The sequence below is a fragment of the Geotrypetes seraphini genome, chromosome 7, assembly GCF_902459505.1.
Source record: "Geotrypetes seraphini chromosome 7, aGeoSer1.1, whole genome shotgun sequence".
NCBI lineage: Eukaryota > Metazoa > Chordata > Amphibia > Gymnophiona > Dermophiidae > Geotrypetes > Geotrypetes seraphini.
This window is the reverse complement of record NC_047090.1, coordinates 64011958-64036887: the sequence shown is the minus strand read 5'-3', so window position 1 is coordinate 64036887 and position 24930 is coordinate 64011958. Positions and strand designations below refer to the sequence as shown.

Here is a 24930-nt window from a genome sequence, read left to right as displayed (position 1 = left end):
CACAAAGTATCCAATCTTGTCTAAATACAATCCAAATCATTAAAAGTTCATCTGCAATGTCCTGCTTATCTTCCAAAGCTTCCTCCTTCCTCGACACAGTATGTGTAATACGATATCCTTCAGCACAATACGTGTTTCCCCTTTGGCTTTCTCAAGAGGAAGATCTGCTTCACACTTCTAAGAAAAACGGCAATATATAAGAAAATAATAAAAAACATACATATCTTTTAAATAACCTATAAATCTTTTACTAAACTTTACTTCTTACTCATACTGAAACAGCTTAAAAATGGGAAAAAAGATTCCACTTCGGGTTTCATTGCAGCATGCCTGTTTATAAACACTCTTCATTCAACATCATGGGACTCCGTATTACTGACGTATTTTAAACTGATTGGGCAAACCAAACCTAGCAGCCCAACAGCCACTCCACTGCCTTATTCAGTCCTTTGGAGGCAGCTGTATCCCAGGAGTAAATGAGTCGTTGTTCACAATTAATTAGCTGATGAGTAATATTGCCACCATGCCTATTATGCAGTTGTTTACAAACTTAAAATCTGCTTCCCGATGATGTAGCCTATACCAGAGCTCAACCAATGGGGCTTCTTCTTTTTTGTTCCGTAGACAGCTTAGATGTTCAGCTATCCGTAACTTAATAGCCCGTCGGGTTTGCCCTATGTACATTAAACCACACGGGTATATGATGGCATATACTACTTGCTTAGACATGCAATCAGTGTGATCATATAACTCAAAATAGAGATCACTATGGGGAAAACGAACTCTTGTAGTTACTATGGCATATTGGCAATAAACACATTTTCCACATTGATAATGGTCCCGATGGGTATCAGCTAAAGAACTGGAAGACTTAAAATGTTTTATTATTTCCCCCAAATTCTGCCCACGCTTATAAGCAAAGCGAGCCAAATCATTAAATTCAGAATGATAACTCAATATACCCCAATGTTTTTGGATAACTGTACGCAGCTGCAAAGTTTCAATGGAGTATGGAAGTACACAGGTTAAAGCACTTTGTTGTACTGTCTGAGACTCTCAATTAAACCACTCTCTATGCACATTAGAGGTGCGCTTACTAAATGTTTGAAAACAGCATATAAGCTGGATATATGGGAGTCCCTGGACGTCGTGTACTTGGACTTCAAAGCGTTTGATAGCGTCCCACACCGCAGGTTATTGATCAAGATGAGTTTGATGGGATTAGGTGAAACATTAACTGCATGGGTTAAGGACTGGCTTAGAGGTAGACTTCAGAGGGTAGTGGTAAACGGTACCCTCTCCGATGCGACGGAGGTGATCAGCGGAGTACCGTAGGGCTCGGTCTTGGGCCTGATCCTATTTAACATCTTCGCAAGAGACTTGGCTAAAGGGCTTCGAGGTAAAATTACATTATTCGCCGATGATGCCAAACCATGCAACATAGTAGGCAAAAGCACAATAGACAAAATCACAATGCTCGACAAAAGCTCAATGCCCGACAGTATGACGCAGGACCTACTCCTGCTGGAGCATTGGTAAAAGACTTGGCAACTAAGTTTCAATGCCAAAAAATGCAAGGTCATGCACCTTGGTAGCAAAAATCCATGCAGGACTTACACCCTAAATGGTGAGATCATAGCAAGGACTGTAGCAGAACGTGACTTGGGGGTGATCATTAGCGAAGACATGAAGATTGCCAACTAGTGGAGAAAGCTACATCCAAGGCCAGACAAATCATGGGCTGTATCCATAGAAGCTTCGTCAGCCGTAAGCCCGAGGTAATAATGCAGTTGTACAGATCCATGGTGAGACCCCATCTAGAATATTGTGTACAATTCTGGAGGCCACATTATCAAAAAGACGTGCTGAGAGTTGAGTCGGTTCAGCGAATGGCCACCAGGATGGTCTCAGGACTCAAGGATCTTCTGTATGAGGAACGGCTGGGTAAGTTGCAGCTATACTTTCTCGAGGAACGCAGAGAGAGGGGAGACATGATCGAGACGTTCAAATATGTCATGGGCTGTATCGAGGTGGAAGAAGATCTCTTTTTTCTTAAAGGACCCTTGGCAACAAGAGGGCATCCGTTGAAAATCATGGGAGGGAAATATCATGGCGACACCAGAAAATATTTCTTCACCGAAAGGGTGGTTGATCGCTGGAATAATCTTCCACTACAGGTAACTGAGGCCAGCAGCGTGCCAGTTTTAAGAAAAGATGGGATTGGCATGTGGGATCTCTTCATGGAGGAAGTTAGGGGGTGGGTCATTAGTGTGGGCAGACTAGATGAGCCGTGGCCCTTTTCTGCCGTCATTTTCTATGTTTCTATGTATTCAAGCCTGAATTGGTAGAGGCCCATGTTCCTATGCTTTTGAGTTCTTAGGCTATCACTGAGCACTATTCAGTAATTTATTAATTTATTTTTTTAATAAGAATATTTATAGATGAGAAATTCTCTTTTTGTAGAATAGTTAAATTTTACAGAGGATTTAGAATTATAATCTAATACTCCGATTAGATTTATTGTGTTTCTACAGCTCTGGAGGATGCCACTTTTGGGTCTTCAATCTTGTGGGCAGGCTCCTCTGTCCCACCCTAGACATGAGCCATTGTTTTGGTACATCACCTAACATAAGGACTCCCGTGTAGATGTAACAGAATGAAAGATTCGATTCTTACCTGGGTAATCTTCTTTCTGTTAATCTGCACAGGAATCTGTAAGGCCCATCCTCACTATTTCCTAATTCGTTTTCTACCTTGGATATTTCTAAATTCCAGAACTGGAGTTCATCTCCTGTCAGTCATATGGCTAAGCATAAAGAAATCCTGTATAAGTAATTTGTTGAGCTTCTGTCTCCACTGATATTAGTGCTTGTTGCACACAGCAGGTTGGTTCACAAGTTATAAATGCTTGTTAATCACTGTTCTTCTTTTTATAAGTTACAAAGCAGAACAGATATGTATGATGTTTGCAAGGAAGTTCCCTGTGCACCACCTCCTTTATATTCTATTCCAGTGGAGATTGATTGTTTTGAAGGAGATACGGAAAGCTGTGAGTGAGACACTTCTTCAAAGTCAGTTCGCGGCAGAGGATTGATCACCTAACTTGTACAGACTCCTGTGAAGATTAACAGAAAGACGATTATCTTTCGTTGTGAAATACTAATAGGAATGTTTCTACAATACCTTCCGTAAAATCCATGGCCCCAGCAAACACCAAGGCTGCAAACTCCCCAATGCTGAAACCTGCAGCAGCAACACATTTTTCAATAGCCTAAAATAAAGAATAAAATACTCATACACAAAAGAATAAAAAACAGATTTAAAAATACTCACACACCCTACCTAGGATTTTCCCACTTGTGTTTTGGCCCTACTGTACAGCTCCTTCATTTGATCTTACCGATAGGTTTCATATTCAGTTTTTTCTTTTAGCTTTTCGGCCTGATAGATCCTAAGTCTGTGCTCTATTTTCAGTTAAACTTAGGAGTGTAAATTTTTAGCTCAAAATTCATTTAATTTATAATCTTGAAGGGGGGAGGGAGGGTTGTAAGGAGTTATCAAAGTACATAAAATGACAATCTTTTCCAACCCCTAGAAATAAATAGGATTCAACAACTTGCGACAACAAGCAGCATTATTCCAGTGGCCCAGAAGCATCAGCCCAGAAAGCTGCAGCCCAATGCTCCTAAGCAGGCAGAGCAACCCCCTGTCTTAAGCACCATACCCTCCAAAGGCTCCAGTCCCTCGCTGGCTCTAGACCCACAGCCCCCAAAAGGCCTCAGATCCCAAAAAGGGCATATCATGTAGATTATTTGTGTTCCAGTGTGGTCTTTGAGCAAGAGCAATGGTCGGTCACTCCTGCTCAGTCTAGCACCCCATCATCAAAATGGTGCCCCTAGCTTAAGCTGGGGTTGATCTGCCAGGAGCAATAACAACCACATTCAAAAGCTGGCAATAAATTACCATGATTTATAATTCCTAATGCAACTTGTACTGTGCACTAGGAGTACACCAGAAGTAACATTAGGATATTTTATATAGAAATATGAACTGATTAACATGCATTTGTATGTTTTGCATTTCATTACTATGTAGCCCATGGCAATTAAATATGTTCCAATAAGGTGCAAATAATACGACTTAAAGCCCTAACGCAACTTGATCACTTCCTCCTTAAACATTATACTTATAAATTTAGGTCTGTCATTCATTTGCCAAGATTGGTGGTCTTAATCCATTTTTAAATCGGGGCTATTTTGGGTCCAAAATGGCTGAAGGAGAGAACACAAATATTTTCCTTCTTGGGGACATTATACCATCAATGCTTCATCATCCATTCCTATCAGAACGCCTGGCCTTAGTCACACATGCAGAACACAGATAGTACATTTATACTGTTGTCCTATATTTGAAGAGGAGCTAAAGTAAACAAATGAAAGATGTCAGGCTATGCATATTGTGCAATACCAGAGAATTAGAAAGAAATGCATTTCTTCCTCAAAGTGCAAAATAAAAACAGCGGATGTAAATTCTCAAAACCGTTGCGAAACATGTTGGATCCGCAGCTCCCAGGTCAAATCAAAGTTGAGATGAATTTAAGTTAAGTATAAAATTTATCGTTTGAAACATATTTATATTTTGGATACTGAAGATGAAAAGTTGAAATACAGTGGTGCCTCACACAACGAACTTAATTCGTTCCAGGAGCAAGTTTGTTATGCGAAAAGTTCGTTGTGTGAAACGCGTTTTCCCATAAGAATACATGTAAAACAAAATAATTCGTTCTGCAGCCCTGTTGTCCCATAAGAATACATGTAAAACAAAATAATTCGTTCTGCAGCCCTACATTTCCCTCCCTCCACCTCACCTTATATGCAGAGTTTGCCAGCTTTCTTTTTCACCCAGCCGCACGCTTTCAAAAAGCTGTGCACGCGCAGCTGCTGGAGTTGATCAATGTTCTCCTCTCCTGCAACTTCCGGTTTCCGGTTGCGTCAGAGGAGAAGATTGAACAACAGAGCATGCGCGCATGTGCTGCTCTTTGAAAGTGTGTGGCTGGCCGAAAAAGAAAGCCGGAAAACTCGGCATCTAAGGTAAGGTGGAGGGAGATGATGGAACACTGCATTCAGACAGGAGGGTGCTGCTGTTCCCGGCTCACATTAGGAAGCGGCGAGAGTAGTTCCGCCCCCCCCCCCGGGCCCCTCGGGCGACTTCGTTGTGTGAAACGAAGTTCGTTATAGGGAGCAAGACAAAAAGTTCGTTATGCGCAGCGTTCGCTGTGCGAGGCGTCCGTTATGCGAGGCACCACTGTATTTGAAAAGAGTAAAACTAATAAATAATGAATTTATAAAAAGTAGAGATGAATTAAGGCCAGTGAGAAATATATTACACAGTAATTCCTGTCAGATACAAAATTCATTATCAAGGGCGGAGGAGGTGTTTCTGAGGCCTACATACATCTTTGGCACCGATTTTTCACATTCACAGTTTTCTTCCATTTTTCTGCCTCCTTCTCAAATCTATCTAATTTTCCATTTCTCTCCCTTCCCCTGCAACCATGTGTACCATCTCCTCCCTCGCTATTCCTTTCCCCACCCAACCCCCCACACATCCACCATCTCCTCAAATCCAGCACCATCCCTACATGCTTTCCCGTGTCCCTGTCCCTATGCTCTCTTCCTATACAGCATCTCTATTGTGTCTTTTTTCCTCTCCACATCCAGGATCTCTCTTCTTTTCTTCTGTATTTCTGCATTCCATGGTAAGCAGCCCACCCCCAAGGTCTGACATCACTCACTCTGCCCCTCCCTCCCCACCCCCCTGTGCTCTCTGCTTCCTCCCCACATGCATTCCTTTTGCTCACCCACAGTTTTAAACCTGACTCTCTATCCCCACTGTTCTTTAACCTGCGGTCCGCGGACCGGTGCTGTTCCGCAGGAAATTTCTACCAGTCCGTGCAGGGCTGGCTGGCAAGATTGCTGCTGCTGCTAAAGCCGACAGGAAATGGTCTTTCCGACGTCAATTCTGACGTCCTGGGGGGCGTGGCTTGGACGCGAATTCTGATGGTTGGGTAAGAGAGTAGCTCCGTGCAGACAAGCTCTATTTATAGAAAATACTACAAAAAAATTAAAATTTAAAAAGAAAAAAACCTGGAAATTAACAGATTATGGCGTCTAGCAAACAGAACAAAGGTGATTCGGGGGCAAGAGGATCCGGTACAGGAAGTAATAAGAGATCAAAACCGGAGCCGGGCACTCCTCCTTCAAAAGTCCCGTTGCCATCAGATGAAAGCCCCGATGTTATGGAAGAATTGCGGCAAATTAAAGAAATTGTATTAGATAGCAACAAAAAATTACAAAAAGCTATCGACGATGCAGCAGTGCTTACTAAAAGAGTGGATGTGACGGAAAACAGAATAAATATTTTGGAAGACAACAACTGAATCTGGACATGAGACAAAGCAAAATAATATGGAAAGAGGTCGAAGAAATTAAAAGGGACCTTGAAGACAGCCGGAACCGCGAAAGAAGAAATAATTTTTTTTTTGATTTATAATATTTCTTTATTGAGCAAATTCAGCAACGTACAGAACAAGAAAAAGAAACATACAGCCGCAGCTCCCATTGAAGTGCTAAAACAAGGCAACCAGGGAGCTCAGAAACAATACAACAGGAGAGCGCCCAGGCAAAAATGCTAGAGTGCCCAATACATGGTTTTGCCAGAATACCCCGCCCCCCCCCCCACACATCCTAAACCCCCCAACCCCCCACTCCCCCAAAGATACCCCCCCAAACCCAGACCCGTGTGATTAGATGGTAAGACAAGAGAAAACTGACCAAAAAGAAAGAAAAGTGGAACAAGACCAAGAGGAAAGAGAGACGAAAGCAGATAACATAGAGAAAACTGCAGCACCCAACTCCCGCCCACGTCACCACAGCTGACAGGGTTAGCAGTTCAGCAACATACTCCGCTCCCGGTGCGGAAGAGACAACCAATACCCCTCCCACACACCCTGAAATTTGGTCCACCGGCCCTCGTCCTGTCTCCCCACCATCCTGCGCTCCAGAAGCGCTAAGTCATATAGGGACAAGTGCCACTGGGAAAAGGAGGGAGCATGGGGAGCCCGCCAAGAAATTAAAATGGCCTTCTTGGCTAAAAGGAGGGCCTTGAACACCAACATCCGCTGCCCAACGGAGCAATGAGAGAGAGCCGCTCCATCATAAAAAAGGACTATAGAAGGGGTGCATGCAGGCAACGGAGGAGAGATAGAAGACAAAAAGGTCCACACTTGCAGCCAGAAAGCCCGTATCCGGGGACAGTCCCAGAACATATGTCCCAGGGTAGCAGGACTCACAGGGCACTTGGGACAACAGGCCTGAGCCGCAAAGCCCGCTCGATAAGCCCTCTGTGGGGAAATATACGCTCTGTGGAGGAATTTATATTCCTGCTCCCTATGGAGCATATTGCAGGAGAGAGCACGCAGGAAGACAAAGCAACGAGAAATCAAGGAGGACAGGATAGTGCACCCCAGGTCGGCGCTCCACGCCCCAGCCAACATGTCCGCCCTCTCAGTGGACAACGGTGACAATAGCGCAGTAACAAAGTAACTCAGGCGCGGGGCCGGATCCTCCCACAAACCCAAACTCAATCCAAGACTCTGCGCCACCGAGTGCCGCAAGGACGACTCTCCGAGACTACGAACATAATGACTAAGCTGTAAATAACCAAATGCATCCACGTGATCCAAACCGTAGAGGGACACCAACTCAGCAGGAGAAAGAAGAATCCCCCTCTCAGTGAGCACATCCCCCACTCTACGGATCCCACGTGCATGCCAAATCCGGAATACTCGGCTGTCACTTCCAGGACCGAACTGCGCGTTGCCCACTAAGGGCAACATTGGTGTTGCACTATAATTGACCCCCAAGCGTTTGCAAAGCTGTTTCCAGATACATCTCATATATGACCACACCACATGACCCCTCTGTAAAGAGTCTAACCGAACCGACGGAGCATGCAACAAGAACAATCCCGAGACAGGGGACAGGAAGTCCCTGTCCACAGAGAAGGTCAAAAAGGAGGAACTCTCCAGACACCAATCCCGAATCTGGCGTAAACCACAGGCCAAGTTATAAGCGCGAAGATCTAGAAGACCGAACCCCCCCTGCGCCTCTGGCAGCATCAGAACGCGAAGGGGCAAGCGAGGACGCCGTCCCCGCCACAGGAAAATCCGCAAAGCACGGTACAGCTCCTCCAAATCCCTATGTCTCAACCAAATTGGCAAAGTCTGCAACAAGTAGAGCCACCATGGCACAATCATCATATTATATAAAAAGACGCGGCCCGCAAGGGAAACCGGCAGGGCACCCCATAAGCGCAGACTCTCGACAGAAGACCGAAGCAAAGGTCGGACATTAAGCTCATAAAGGCGCGTCAAGGTGGAGGGAATAAGAACCCCCAAGTATTTCACCTGAGCCGAAGCCTCCTTCAGAGGAAAGTCCGACCACAGGTGAGAGATACGCAGATGGAGAGGGAGCGCTTCCGATTTAGATACATTGAGTTTGAGGCCCGAGAGCTCCCCAAACTGCCGAAACAACTCCAGCAACAAAGAAAGGTGCGAGACCGGGTCAGACAAAAGAATCATGATGTCATCCGCAAAGGCCAAACTACGCAGGGAGGAAGCTCCCACCTCCACGCCCTCAAGCAACGGATGATTGCGGATACAAAGCAACAGAGGTTCCAAAAATAAAATATAAAGCAAAGGAGACAGGGGGCAACCCTGCCGAGTACCCCGCCGCAGGGAAAAAACCGGGGAAGCTACCCCATTGACAATCACAGCAGCCTCGGGGTTAGAGTATAGAGCACGAAGAGCGTTCAGATAATAGCCAGTCACCCCATAGCGGAGTAACAACGGGAAGAGGAAAGCCCACTCAACCCTGTCAAAGGCTTTTTCAGAATCAAAACTAATGGCCAAGGTAGGCTGTCGCCGAGAATCACAGTGGGCCAGAGCCAGTAGAAGCTTCCGAACATTATGACCTGCCTGACGGCCCTTCACAAACCCCACCTGGTCCAGTCCCACCAGTGAAGGGACAAGCGGGGCCAACCGATTAGCCAGCAGCCGGGCCAGAATTTTAAGATCTACGTTGATAAGCGAAATGGGCCTATAAGACCCCACCAAGAGAGGGTCCTTCCCCGGTTTAGGCAGCACAGTTATCAGCGCCCGATTCGAACCAGGAGGAAAGGACCCCCCCTCCACCGCTCGCTCATAATACCGCCTCAACGGATCAGCCACAAACCCCTGCAAGAGACGATAAAATTCCCCGCCAAAGCCATCCGGACCCGGGGATTTACAGAGAGGCAAGGTTTTAATAACCCCCAAGACCTCCTCCCCAGTAATAGGGGAGACCAAGCTCGCACTGTCGGTCTCCGAGAGCCGAGGCAAGGGCAGCGAGTCAAAGTACGCCTGAATCGCAGAGTCCCGGTCCACCACCTCCGCCGAGTAAAGAGAGCTGTAAAAAGAAACAAAAAACTGTTCAAGTTGAGGCTGGGCTGTGACCAGCTGCCCCCCAGCTCCTCTAAGGGAGGTGATGGACGAGGACCCCCTCCGCGCCCTAGTCAACTGCGCTAACATTCTTCCCGGGCGATTACCAAACCTATGAAGGCGATATTTATAATAGAAGAGCGACTTGTGTGCCCGTTCATGTAAGAGGGCATGGAGCGCCGCCTGGGCCGCCTGAAACTCATGTTTGTGGGATAGAGTGGGAGAATGTAATACTAGAAGCCTGCTCTCCCGCACTTTACGCTCGAGAGCTAATATCTTTGCCGCCATCCGTTTCCTCCGTCGGGCACAGTAGGCTATCACAGCTCCACGGAGCACCACCTTGGCTGCCTCCCAAAAAAGAGCTCCGTCATCTGCATGCACCCCGTTGAACTCAACATACTCCCTCCACTGCACTTCTAGATACTGTTTAAAATCAGGGTCAGAATAAAGTGCTACCGGAAAACGCCAGCGCCCACCCCCAGCAGGGGACCCATCAGCAAGACCAAGGTCCATCCAAACCAGAAATAGCCAACACCCCAATCTCAGCCTGATGTACTGCATAGGAGGAGCGGGAGAGAAAAACATAGTCTATTCTAGAGGAGGAATCATGCACTTTGGAAGTATGAGTAAAATCCCTCTCTCCAGGATGAAGGGTTCTCCATACATCTACCACATCCAAAGCCTGCAGCCAAGCACTCAGCCCGTTATCCGACCTCCCAGAGGAACGAGAAGGCCCCCTAGAAGAATCCAGGACAGGATCCAGAATAGAGTTGAAATCTCCCAGAATAATCAAATGGGTCCCAGGTAACAAGGACACCGACAGGATCACCCCCAGAAGCTTCTTATAAAAAGACCGTTGGGCAGTATTGGGAGCATACACTGACAGTAAGAGTACCGGGCGCTGGTACAATGTACCCTGGACCAGTACATAGTGACCCTCCGAGTCGGAAAGGACCCGAGAGTGAACAAAAGGGATGGACTTATGTAGCAGGAGAGCCACCCCGGCCTTAGCCTTAGAAGAAGAAGCAAAATAACATTGTCCTACCCATGACTGCCTCAGCTTACCATGTTCTTTCTCGGAAAGCTTAGTCTCCTGCAGGCCCACTATATCTGCCCGATGCCGGGCTAAATGCTGCAAAATCTTGGTTCTCTTTATCGGAGAGTTAATACCCGACACATTCCACGTCACACATCGCACTCCCCTCTTAGGCGTCATTCAGAAGAAAACCAACATGGTCTACAAAAGAAAGGAGTAGAAAACTCCTGCCGAGAGTCCCAGCCCTCCTCCCGACAGCCACCCATCCAGCACGCACACACAGACCTCCCACCATCAACCACACCGATCCTAGTCCCCCACCCCTCCATCCACTATCCCTCTTCAACCCCAACTCCCCCCTCCCAGACCCCCCCGCCCCACCCTAGCCCAACTCCCCCTCCCACCCTCCCTACCCCCCTCCCAAACCCAAAGTCCCCCTCCCATGCCCCCTCTGATACCCCAGCCCACCACTCCAGGAGAGGGTACACCAAGGGCCCAAAGTCCCTCCCCCCTCAACCTCCCATACAGATACCAAGCAGTACAAAGCAAGAAGGAGAAAAGGCAAAAGCCAAGGGGCAAATACCAGCAACAACAGCAGGACCCCATAGGGAAAGAGCATCTAAAGGAAGAATAAACGCAAAGTCTCACCCCTGCAGAACACAACAACAATCTAGCTCAAAGAGCCAGAGAACAGTGTCCAGAACAAACCAAAGTGACCCCCAAGAAGGAGCCACTACACAGAGAGAGCCAAAATAATATGAGCCATCATGTCTCAAGGGGAACACCTCCAGGATCTCACGGGCGCTCCCCCACTCATAGCAGACAGGAACCACCAGCCACTGTCAGGGTCCCTCAAGTGCTCGGCTCCAGATCAGGATACCACAGAAGAACCTGAGCCCGGGCGGCCTCGCTGGTTTCAAAGAGAAAGGGTTGACCCCCATGAAGCACCCGGAGCTTGGCAGGATATTGCAAAGTGAAGCGCAGCTTTTTCTCGGTGAGTTGCTTGCAGACAGTCGAGTAGCCTCGGCGGAGAGATGCCACCTGTGCAGAATAATCCTGGAACATCAGGATACGCTGGTTCTGGAACTGTAAATCCTTTTTCTGGCGATAGGTGCGAAGCAGAAGATCTTTGATAGCAAAATTGAGGATGCGGAGGATCACCACGCGCGGCCTGGTCGAGCCCTCCTGCCTCCTGCCCAGCCGATGTACCCGTTCTATACGCAAGGGACCCAGGCCCCGCATAGCCAGCAACTCGGTCGTCAGCCATGCTTCTAGGGTAGGCAGGAGATCTCCATCCGATATTGTTTCTGGGACCCCCACCAGGCGCAGATTATTTCGTCTGGAGCGATTCTCCAGATCCTCCATCTTCTCCTCACATTGCCCCACTTTGCGCTGTAGTTGCTGTATCTCTGCCTGCATAAAGGTAATGGTGTCCTCTGCAGTGCTGATCCTCTGCTCAGCTTCAGAAACGCGATTGTTGAACTCAGCCACGGATGTAGAGAGGGTTGCTATGGACTCCTGTACTTTATCCAAGCGCGTCCCCAGCGCCAGCACGACTGCCTCCGTGAGGCGCGCAATCATGTCCGCCCCTGCTGATTCAGCAGCGTCTCCCGAGCCGGCCATTTTGCCTTCCATGCCAGACCCCGATTTCAATCGTTCGCGCTCCTTTTTACCCGCCTTCGCCGCCATGTCTCCACTCCCTTTTTGTACAAATTTGTCCATATAGCCCCAAGGAGTCGGGAGAAAACGCTTGGTGGCGATTTTACTCGCTGAATCTGGGTCCGGGAGGCCGAGGCAGGGGAAGAGCAGCGGAGCTCAAGGAAAACGCGTCTTCCCTGCTCTCGGCACGGCCACGCCCCCCCCAGAAGAAATAATTTAAGAATCATAGGAATGCCGGAAGGAGTAGAAAAAAACGATCCTATAACTTTCCTGGAACAATTTCTACCTAAAGTGCTACCATTAAAATTCAAAACGGCGTTGGAAATCGAAAGGGCACATCGGATACCAGCACAGAAGAAAACTTCACAAACGGGTCCAAGAACTTTAATTTTTAAACTTCTGAGACATCAACAAGCGATGGAAATTTGTCAATTAGCCAAAGAGAACAAAAATCTCAGATGTCAGGATGCAAAGATACATATTGTCCCTGATTTTGCGAGGGAAACTGCATCAAAAAGAAAAAAATTTCTGGATATGAGGCCCCAATTGAAATCGCTAGGGGCTAGATACGGGCTCCTTTATCCAGCAATAATGAAAATCACAATTGCAAATAAAACTCAAAATTTTTCAGATCCTAAAAAGCTACAAGAATTTCTAGACCAACATGAACAACCAATGACATCATAAAAGTCATTTTAATGGGAAATTTCCTGGTCAATACTGAATATTTATTTATTTATTTATTTATACATTATTAAACTTTAATTTATATATATTGATCATATTAACAGAAATACAAACAAGATCTTCGGTTAAATCTTAGAATTTTATGAATTGGTTTCAAATTCCAACGGAATGGAATCGCACGTGCGTGTGCACAAGCATGGAACTATAAGACAAACAACGATCTTAGCAGACAAGGAAAAAACATAAAATAAAATTACATGACCTTGTTTTTCTTAAATGAAAAGTTTTACAATACTAGTAAATGAAAATATACTTGCATGTAAGATCGTGGTAATAATGGAGATTCAAAAAGGAAGTTAACACAGGATATGAATTTGTTAACCTTATGTGGGAGTGACATTGATTGGCTATATATAGACAGGAGGCGTTACTTAAAAGAGAGGAAAAGGAAGTCTTCAATAATATTACCAAATATATAGCGAAGTAAAAAGACAGTATAGGATTGGTTGAAAAGCACAGTTACTTACCGTAACAGGTGTTATCCAGAGACAGCAGGCATATATTCTCACATGTGGGTGACGTCATCTACGGAGCCCCAGCGCGGACAGCTTTTCAAGCAAACTTGATTGAAGTTTCAAGTTTGCTACACTGCACCATGCATGTGCATGCTTTCTTGCCCACTAGAGGGAGCATCCCCACCTCGTGGTCCTCAGTTCCATAACCAGCAAAGAAGCCATCCCCGGGGAGGTGGGCGGGTTGTGAGAATATATGCCTGCTGTCCCTGGATAACACCTGTTACGGTAAGTAACTGTGCTTTATCCCAGGACAAGCAGGCATGATATTCTCACATGTGGGTGACCTCCAAGCCAACCAAAAAAAAAGGGCAGGTGGGAGGATGGCAATTTAGGAAAACAGGTTACGTAACACCGACTGGCCAAACCGGCCGTCGCTTCTGGACAAATTGTCCAGACAGTAGTGGGAGGTGAACGTATGAACCGAAGACCAAGTGACAGCTTTACATATGTTCTCCACAGGAGTAGACCGGAGGAAAGCAACAGAAGCTGCCATAGCCCTGACCTTATGCCCCGTGACTCGACCATGGAGCGTGAGACCAGCCTGAGCGTAGCAAAAAGAAATACAAGCCGCTAGCCAGTTGGACAAGGTGTGCTTGGAAATAGGATGTCCCAGCCGATTAGGATCAAAGGACAAAAACAATTGAGGAACCTTCCGATAAGACTTGGTACGTTGGAGATAAAAAGCCAACGCCCTCTTACAGTCAAGCGTGTGAAGCGCCGCCTCACCAAGATGAGAGTGGGGCTTCGGGAAAAACACCGGAAGAACAATAGACTGATTAAGGTGAAAATCAGACACCACCTTAAGTAGAAATTTAGGATGGGTGCGAAGAACCACCTTGTCATGATGGAACACAGTAAAGGGCGGGTCCGCAACCAAAGCCTGAAGCTCACTAATTCGACGAGCAGACGTGAGCGCAAGTAAAAAGACCACCTTCCAAGTGAGAAACTTAGGAAGAGACTTGTCAATTGGCTCAAAAGGAGGTTTCATCAGCTGAGCTAAGACCACATTCAGATCCCAAACTACAGGAGGAGGTTTCAGAGGAGGATTAACATTAACTAAACCCTTCATGAAACGAACCACCAGAGGATGAAGAGAAAGAGAACGTCCCTCTAGATGCCGATGGAAAGCAGCAATAGTACTAAGATGCACTCGGATGGAAGTTGTCTTCAGCCCAGACTTGGATAAATGCAGCAAATATTCCAGAACCGAGGACATCAGAACCAAACTCAGGTCCAGATGGTGCGAGGCACACCAGGATGAAAATCTGGTCCACTTCTGGGAATAACAAAGTCGAGTTGAGGCCTTGCGCGAGGCTTCCAATACTTCCCTGACCGTCGAAGTCAGGGGGAAAGGAACCAAGCCGTCAGATGTAAAGACTGAAGATTGGGATGCAACAGCGAACCCCGACTCTGAGACAGCAGAGAGGGAAAAACTGGCAGAAGAGGCGGCTCCCTGGCACTGAGTTGAAGGAGGAGGCTCTGGATGACTTGAGATGAACCAACGTCCTCATGATCAGAGGGAAAGGAGGAAACGCATAAAGGAATCTCCCTCCCCAGTCGAGAAGGAAGGCATCTGCCTCGAGACGGTCCTGGGCGTACATCCGGGAACAATAGAGGGGCAGTTTGCGAGTCTCCGGGGAAGCAAAGAGATCCACCTGAGGGGTCCCCCAGCGGTCGAAGACCTCGCGTAGAACTCGGGAGTTTAGCGACCACTCGTGCGGCTGGAGAAGACGACTGAGTTTGTCTGCAAGACAATTCTTTTCTCCTTGGATGTAAACCGCACGTAGGAAGATGTTCTGGGAGACCGCCCATTCCCAAAGGCGGAAGGCTTCCTGGCACAGGGCCCAAGAACCCGTTCCCCCTTGTTTGTTTACATAATACATCGCCACCTGGTTGTCCGTGCGTACGAGGACTACCTGGTCGTGGAGCAGGTGGGAGAACGCTCGAGCTGCCAGAAAAATGGCACGAAGCTCCAACACATTGATGTGACACAGACGGTCCTCCGCCGACCATAGACCCTGGGTCCGCAGACCGTCGAGATGAGCCCCCCACGCGTACTCCGAGGAATCCGTGGTCAGGACCTTGCGATGCGGCGGAACGAGAAAGAGCAAACCCCCTGAAAGATTGGAAGAGTTCGTCCACCAACGGAGCGAGCGTCTCAAAGAGGGAGTCACTCTTATCGGGCAAGAGAGTGGATCGCACTCCTGACGCCATTGGGAGGCCAAGGTCCACTGAGGAGCCTCATGTGTAATCGGGCGAACGGAGTGACATGAAACGTCGACGCCATGTGGCCCAGGAGCACCAACATGCGATGAGCCGAAACTGCGGGCATCAGCGAAACCTGGCGACTCAATCGAAGCAGTGCCTGCAACCGAGGAGGAGGAAGGAAGGAACGGAGGCGAACCGTGTCCAGCACGGCTCCGATGAACTGAATGGATTGAGTCGGGCTCAACTGAGACTTGGGGAAGTTCACCTCGAACCCCAGACTTTGAAGGAAGATGATAGTCTGTCGGGTCGCTGAGATAACCCCCTCCCTGGTGGAGGCCTTGATGAGCCAATCGTCCAGGTAGGGAAAGACCTGCAGCCCCTGCGATCTCAGGGCTGCCGCAACCACCACCACACATTTCGTGAAGACTCGAGGGGACGAAGCCAGACCAAATGGGAGGACCCGATATTGAAGGTGCCAATCTCCCACTTGGAACCGTAAATACCTGCGGAAAGCGGGATTCACCGGGACATGAGTGTAGGCTTCCTTCAAGTCTAGGGAGCACATCCAATCCCCCTCCTCCAACAAGGGATACAAAACCGGAAGTGACAACATCCGGAACTTCTCCCGGACCAGGAACTTGTTGAGCTTCCAGAGGTCCAAAATGGGGCGTAAGTCCCCCGTCTTCTTTGGGACCAAAAAGTAACGGGAGTAAAACCCCGTTCCCCGTTGTTCTGGGGGTACTGGTTCCACCGCCCGTAAGCTCAACAAGGCCCTGGCCTCCAGAAGGAGAAGGGGAAGTTGGCTGCGGTTGCCCGGACACAATCCGGGGGGATGGTCCGGCGGCGTGGCTGAGAAATTCAGCGAGTAGCCCTCGGAGATGATCCGGAGCACCCATGCGTCGGATGTTATCTCTGCCCAAGCCACCGAAAAGGACCTGAGACGACCTCCGATTGGGAGGGGGTCCCATGATATTGCGGAGGGGGCCCGCCCCCATCCGCACAGCCCGTCAAAAGGACGGGGCCGGCTTGGACGCTCCCTGCGCCGGAGGTTTCGGCTGTCCCCCTCTACCCTGTTGGGGAGGGCGCCGGGCCGGAGGCCTAGAAAATGCAAGAGTAGACTTCTGCGGGTATCTCCTCGGGGGCGGCTGGAAAGATTTTTGCGGCGGGGCACGAGGTTTAGCACGGACCAAGGAGGCTAAGGAGCGCTCCTGTTCCGACAAACGTTTGGTCGCCCGCCTCCAAGGATTCATCAAACAATTCTGAACCCACGCATGGTAAATTGGCCAGGCGTTCTTGTAGGTTAGGATCCATATCGAGAGTACGGAGCCAGGCCAACCGGCGCATAGCCACCGCAAAGGCCGAGACCCTTGAAGCAAGCTCAAACGCGTCGTACACAGCATGGAACAGGTACAGCCGTAATTGAGACAAGTTGGACATGAATGTGGCAAACCCCTCGCGATGGGAAGCAGGCATGACCTCCCGATACTGAGGTAGGTCCTTCACCATGCTACGCAAATAGGAAGAAAACGTAAATGCGTAGTTGAGGACCCTGATGGCCATGAGGGAATTAGAATAGAGGCGACGACCAAACTTGTCCAGGGTCCTCCCTTCCCTACCGGGCGGGACCGCCGCCGAGACTCTAGAGGGTTGAGTCTTTTTAAGCGCCGACTCCACAATCAACGACTGGTGTGAGAGTTGAGGCTTATCGAACCCCTTAGATGGAATGGTTCGGTATTTGGACTCCATCTTCGACGGCACCGCAGTGATTGTAAGAGGGGAGTCCAAGTTCTTAAGGAAGGTTTGATGTAGGACCTTATTCAGGGGAAGGCGAGGAGTTTCCCTCGGGGGAGTAGGAAGGTCCTGCTCCTCAAGGAACTCTTTAGTATATTGAGAACCCGCCATTAAGTCGAGCCCCAAGGCTTTTGCCATATCCTGCACGAACCTGGAGAAGGAGGATGTTCTGGCGGGCGGTGAGGAGGTTCGAGATCTCCCCTCTGAACAGAAGGGGGAAGCCTCGCGGGAATACCGCGGTTCCCTGCCAGACCCCGATCCCCAGGAGGCCACATCGAGCGACCTCGAAGGGGTAGGGGAACGCCTGCGCCCCGAAGAGCCCTTGGGAGAGACTCCGGGGGTCCGAGGCACGCCCCCTCCGTCTCGGGGAAGAGTCTCTCGAACCCCCTCTCGCGGGGGAACGAAACAGGCTTGGGTTGTCGAGGCGGAGCTCCGAGACACGCAAGGTCTCGCCCTCAAGCGGCGAAGAGCGACCACGTCTCCGAGGAGAACCCCGAGAACGTTTGGGTTTCCTCGGATGACGCCTCGCCCGAGGCCGGCCCGAGGGCGAGGAGCCCCGGGAAGATCTCGAGGAAGAGGACGAGGATATCCTCCTGACCCGACGCACCTTGTCCTTAGGCCTAACGGTCCTCTCAGGCTGGGCCTCCGAGGTCGAAGTCGAGGGCAAGGTCGGGGTCGAGGGCGGGGCCAGCACCCGAAGTCGAGGGCACCGAGACCGAGGGCACCGAGACCGACGAGGCCTGGGCCTTCAAGACCGGCGCAGTCGAGGCCGAAGCCTGCTGCAGCTGCTCGATGGCTCCTGACAGCTCCAAGGTAATCAACGCTCGGAGTAAGTCCTGGAAAGCCGGGATCCCCATCATGGCCGGTAGGTCCGAGGCCGGGGGGGTGCTCCCTGGAGGGCGACCTCGGTCTCGAGTATTCCCTCGGGGCACTAGATTTGCCAACCCTGGGCTGGGCCGAAGCCGACCCACCCGCTGACGAGGAGCCCGAGGATGGCTTCTTCGCCGAACCTGGAGCTGAGGAGGGAAGCGGGGACTTACCCGAGGTAGGCTTTGTCGGAGCAGCAGGCTTCGATGAAGTCGAGGGACGCGGCTGGGGCGAGGATCCCGAGGCCGAGGCCGAAGCCGAGGCCGACGTCGAGGCCTTCCCCGCCGCGGGGTCTGCAGAGAAGAGCTCCACCATCCGGGCACGGCGTCGGCGGAGCGCTCTGGATTGAAAAGTGGAGCACCTCTCACAGGAGTCAGTAGGGTGCTCCTGACCCAAGCAAATCAAGCACCACCGGTGCGGATCGGTAATTGACAGCAACCGATCACACCGGGTGCATTTCTTAAAGCCCGTCAAGGGACGGGACATGAAAAAGAAAAGGGGCCGGGAACGAACGACGTCCTGCGGCCGCGGCTCCCGGGAGCCCCCGGAGCCGAACGGAAGAAATAAACTCTTTCTTTTTTTTTTTTTTTTTTTGACGATAAACGACGTGACTAGGAAGAAAAAACAACAAATAAAGCACAGCGACCGAGCTAAATAACCCAGACGCGGTGTCAGAAGGCAGAAAAACAGGAGCTCAATTTCCACAGGGCTTCTGGCTCCGCGGAAAAAACTGAACTGAGGACCACGAGGTGGGGATGCGCCCTCTAGTGGGCAAGAAGGCATGCACATGCGTGGTGCAGTGTAGCAAACTTGAAACTTCAATCAAGTTTGCTTGAAAAGCTGTCCGCGCTGGGGCTCCGTAGATGACGTCACCCACATGTGAGAATATCATGCCTGCTTGTCCTGGGATAATGAAGTATTTCCTGTTAGAGGAAGTACTTCCGTTTTGAATTTGCGTTTCAAGTATGTTTTCTTCCGAACGTATGTCTAACGCTTTAAATAATTCATTAAAAAAATTAAAAAATTTGAGTATGAAATTTATTATTTAGAGACGTTTCATTCTGGTTTGGAAATAGTATATTTCTTTTCGATTCCCACTTATGACCTAAAAGAAGGTAAGATTAATGGAAGAGTACTTTATAAATATAAGATAGATTTTGAATCATAAAACTTCCTCCAAGAACCATTAATTTAAATTATTGTCCAATACAACTTATACTGTGATGATAATTACAATATAATATAATTACTAGATAATAATATAATAAAATATATATAAAGACAAAGCTGGGATAAATATTATTGCAAATTTTAATGGAAATAATATAATTAAATTAGTCTAGTGTTAAGATAATATATCTCTTATATGAACTTCACTACATCAAAATTGAGTCTATGATTTATAGGCTTGGGAGGAAAAAAGGTTTTGCTAGATATAAGAAAAGTTTAATTGATAAATGAAATAATTTAATGGTAGTAATTAAGAAACATTATGTATTAGCTTGAGGGAGTTATTTTATACCTAACCTCAACCTGCGTATCCAAGTTTTCGTACTTAATTGGGGATGGGTGGGAGGGGATAGGAGGGAGGGACATAATGGGGGGTGGGTGTAAATGGGGATATCATAAATTATTTTGAATACTGGGAAAATTTATTAGTAAAAATCATTATTTTTTTTGTATTTGGAAAATTATATTATAAAAATATAAATGGATCTTAAAATATTATCTTTAAATGTTAATGGTCTGAATCACATGATAAAAAGGAAAAAAGCATTATTATTTTTAAAGAGGCAAAATGCGGATATATGCTTCATACAAGAGACCCACCTTTCAAATATTGAATCCAACAAGCTGATAGGAGGTTGGGTCAAGCATTGTTTTTTTTCACCAGCTATAGGGAAAAAAGCGGGTATTGCTATTCTAGTAAATAAAAAATGCTCTGCTTCATTCAAATTAAAAGCATCAGATATTCATGGAAGATGGGTAAATGTGGAAATGAGCGTGGGAAATACTACCATGACGTTGTTTAATATATACGCCCCTAATTCGAACCAAAATGAATTTTTAAGACTCTTCAACAATTGATTTTGCCACTGGCTACTTCAAATCTAATAGTAGCAGGGGATTTTTATGCTGTTATAGATCCTCTATTGGATAAAAACCCAAGTAGATTTATGAAATCTATGGGATTAGATAATTTGGTACAATCTTGCGATTTGACAGATATTTGGCGAATACTTCATTTTGATGGACGGGAATTTTCTTTCTGTTCTCATGTTCATAATTCTTTTTCAAGAATAGATTATATTTTTATTTCAAATAATTTGGCACATCAGGTGTCACAAGCTGCCATTGATCCAATCATTTTATCTGATCATGGTGGGGTCTGGATTGAAATTAAGATTGCAGATCAAAATACTAATAGACCAATTTGGAAGTTTGATAATACATTGCTTGCTGATCCAATATTTTGTGAGAATCTTCAAACAAAAATGAAGGATTATTTTCAATTGAATGATAAAGATGAGATCTCTAGGGATATATTATGGGATGCTTTTAAAGCATCAATGAGAGGACAAATAATTTCTTATTCGGCTTATCTTAAAAAACAGATTAAAAAACAATTTTTAAATTTAGAAAAAGAGATAAAAATTTTAGAATTAAAACTTATAGAAAAATGGGAATATTCTATTCAACAAGAATTGTTAAAACTTAAGGGTAAATATAATGAGATTTCATCTAAATTGATTAGGAAAGATATATTTTCTCAACAAGCTTTGTATTATGGTAACTCAAATAAGGCGGGAAGAATATTGGCAAATTATCTTAAAGCAAAAAAAAGGAAATCAAAATTAATTGCCATTAAAGATGAAAATGGTGAAACATTTACACAAATTGAGCCTATTTTAAAACAGTTCCTAAAGTTTTATAGATCTCTTTATTCTTCCGAGACTTATTTAGATAAAGAAAAAGATGGTTTAGAATTTTTGACAATGTTAGAGGGTCCAAAAATTCCTGAACATGTAAAACGAAGTTTGGAAGAGCCAATATCACTAAAAGAATTAGAAACAGCTCTGAAGTCCCTTAGAGTTGGATCCGCTCCAGGTGGTGATGGATATACGGTAGAATTCTATAAAACATTTCAAAATTTTCTATTGCCCTATTTATTAAATCTTTATCAATACCAACTTAATAAAGGTTCTATTAATGGCACTATAGCAGAATCTTTAACTATTGTTTTGCCAAAGCCAAATAAAGATCCCACTTTGGTTTCAAACTATAGGCCAATATCTTTAATAAATGTAGATGGTAAACTACTAGCAAAAATATTAGCCTTAAGATTGGCTAAAGCTCTCCCTCATATTATAGGTATGCATCAAACAGGATTCGTTGCTCAAAGACATTCATCTCATAATACCAGACTGGCATTCCATATGTTATACTTAACAAAGAAAATGAATGAGCCTACTTTTGCTGTTTCCTTAGATGCAGAAAAGGCTTTTGATAGAGTAGAATGGACCTTTATGTATCAGGCATTGGAATGGTTTGGTATAGGTCCTGGATTCATACAAATAATACAAACATTGTATAGCTCCCCTTCTGCTAGATTATATATTAATACTTTTTCAGAAAAATTTAATTTACAGAGGGGAGTTAGACAAGGTTGTCCCTTGTCTCCTTTACTGTTTGATATTGTTTTAGAACCCTTAATATTAGCTATCCAACAAGTAAAGGAAATACAAAGTATACCACATTCAGATAGAGAATATAAAGTATCTGCATATGCAGATGATTTACTATTGTATTTGAGGAATCCAGAATCTACCATTCCACATTTACTTGAGTTGATTGAGAAATTTGGAAAGTTCTCAGGATATAAGATAAATTGGAATAAATCAGAAGTTCTTCCATTAAATGTACACTGTACAAAAGGATTATTTGATGCATTCTCTTTTGTTTGGAAGGAGGAGGCTATTAAATATCTGGGAATTTGGATTACAAAAACAGTGGATGAAACAATGAAAAGTAATGAAAAAAGCATATTACAAAAGGTGACAGAAATGTGTGAGCAATGGAATCCTTTGCATTTATCTTGGTGGGGAAGAGTACAAACTGTTAAAATGATGATTTTGCCTGTAGTTTGTTACCAAATGGGGATGATACCAGTTTTCTTTCATGAATCTTTTTATAAAAAATTAAATAGGATTTTGACAAAATTTATTTGGCTTGGAAAAACCCCCAGAATTGCTTTAGTGTCGTTGCAAAGACCAATTGTGGAGGGCGGGGTAAATTTTCCCAATTTTTATAGGTACCATCAAGCCTATATTTTACGTCAAGGTATGTATTGGATCCTCCCAGAGCCCACTGATAATATTCCAGACTGGTTCTGGTTAGAGTGGAGACTTATGTTTCCCTTGCGTCTTAGTCATGTAGTTAGTATCAGAATGCCAAGGTTATATAAAGAACATAAAATATTTATGGATACTTGGAAAACTCTAAGATATATAAGTAATCTAACTCCTATTCCAATAAGTAAATCGATTTGGTTAAACCCCAAGATCAAGGTTGGCGGTTTTAAAATCATCTGGAAACATTGGATGATAGCAGGTATTCGTATTTTGGATGATGTAATACAAAATGGTAAGTTGCTGGAGTTTTCACAATTGCAACATAAATTTGATCTTAATAAGTCACAATATTTTAGATGGTTGCAATTGAAGCAATCCATTCAGGCAGGGTTCCCTGAATGGAAAAATCTTACTAATTATCATAGTTTGGAATTCTTATGTTTCAAGATGGATTCAACAGATCATAAAGCCGCACAATGGTATAAATTAATATCTGGATTTGTAAATAAAAAACCAAAAAATGGTCTTAGAGACATTTGGAGCATTGAGATAAAGCACCAAATTACTGCATCTCAATGGCCACGACTTTGGTCTTGGAGGTTAAAATGTACGGTGTCAGCATCCATGAGACAAACTTGGTTTTTTCTATTGCATAGAGCTTTTTGGACCCCTGTTCGTTTACAAAAGATAGATAGTTCTAGGTCTAATAGATGCTGGCACTGTCACGTTGAAGTCGGAACATTAGACCACCTTTTATTTTATTGTCCATTCATCTTAACATTCTGGAAGTCAATTTGGCCTCAAATCAATAGGATGTTAGAAAATCCGGTAGCCTTGACATATGATACTCAAGTTTATTCAAGTTTCAAGTTTATTATTTATTTGTTTAATCGCCTTTTCAATATTCAAGGCGATTTACACATTAATAAAGTTACAAAATAAAATAATTTTAAAATAATTAAAAACTGACAAGACTAGACGATAACTGAACAAACTAGAAACAAAAGGAAGGTAGGGGAAGAAGTTACAATGTAATTGAGCAAAGTGGGGAACCAAATAAGGAAAACACAAAAAGGATGGGATAAAAATAGTTGAATATGTGAAGAAAAGAGAAATAGAAACAAATGTAGTTGGATGATGTTAAAAAGAAAACTATAAATCAGATAACAAATGCATCGTTAAAGTAAAAAAGTTTTCAGTTTGTTTTTAAATTTGTCTAGATTAAGTTCTTCACGTAAATAGATGGGAAGAGAGTTCCAAGTTTGGCACAACTATGAGAGCAAGAAGTCAAATTTCGGCAAGCAACAACAAATTACTGTTTATTTTAACTGGAATAGCAATACAGCAAATAACATATAATTGGAAAAAACATGACATGTTAAACTACAATTTCTGGTGGAATTCTGTATGCCATATATACAAAATGGAACTCACAATTGCAACACAAACAGGCTATGTGAGTAAATTTCAAAAAGTCTGGGGACCGTTAACAGATTTCTGTAATGAATGATTAACTTTTCCCATGATAAGATATTTGAATAGAGGGGAATGGGGTGGGATTTTATTTCTGATTATTACATACTATATCAATATTTGAATGAATTTACAATAAAGTTGATTTTATGTATTATTGATTGGGAGGATTATTATATTCAATAAGAATTATATAAATATAGATTTCTTGCATAATATTATAACTTTATATAATATTAATTTTCTAAAGAAATGTTAAATTTGATGTTAATATATGAGTTAATTAAGTGTGTATATTCAAGTTTCTAATGAGCTTATTTGGAACACTTGTTGTAACATAAGAAAATGAATAAAGATTTATAAAAGAAAATTCTGACGTCCTGGCTGGCCCAGAACGTCCTCTCCGAGGTCAGAATTCACGTCGGAAAGAAGACTTCCTGTCGGCTTTAGCAGTAGCAGCAGCAGGGCGGTAAGATAGCAACCGACCCGGGGAAAGCAAGGAGGGAAGCTTTTTTTTTTTTTGCGTGACAGGGAGGGAAGGAGGTAGGCAGGCAAGCAGGCTGGCTTTGGCCAGGTAGGGAGAGAGGTAGACTTGGGTGGGTGGGTGGGTGGGAGGTAGGCAAGGAGGTGGCAGGGGGAAAGGGGAAGAGAAGAGATACCAGATTTAGGGAAGAACAGAATGAAAGATACTGGACTGTGGAAGGTGGGTGTGGTGCAGAAAGGCATGAGAGAGATGCCCAACAG

At 45.4% G+C, this 24930-nt stretch overlaps 1 protein-coding gene across 1 annotated transcript in view; it reads right to left on the bottom strand.

Annotated features, from left to right (window-relative positions):
• Positions 1 to 24930, bottom strand: part of MCAT (malonyl-CoA-acyl carrier protein transacylase) — a 55715-nt gene that overhangs the window by 22550 nt on the left and 8235 nt on the right. The window contains exon 2 of the mRNA XM_033953428.1: positions 3184 to 3271. Within this exon, the coding sequence (XP_033809319.1) occupies positions 3184 to 3271 (88 nt within the window). The remainder of the gene's footprint in view (positions 1 to 3183; positions 3272 to 24930) is intronic.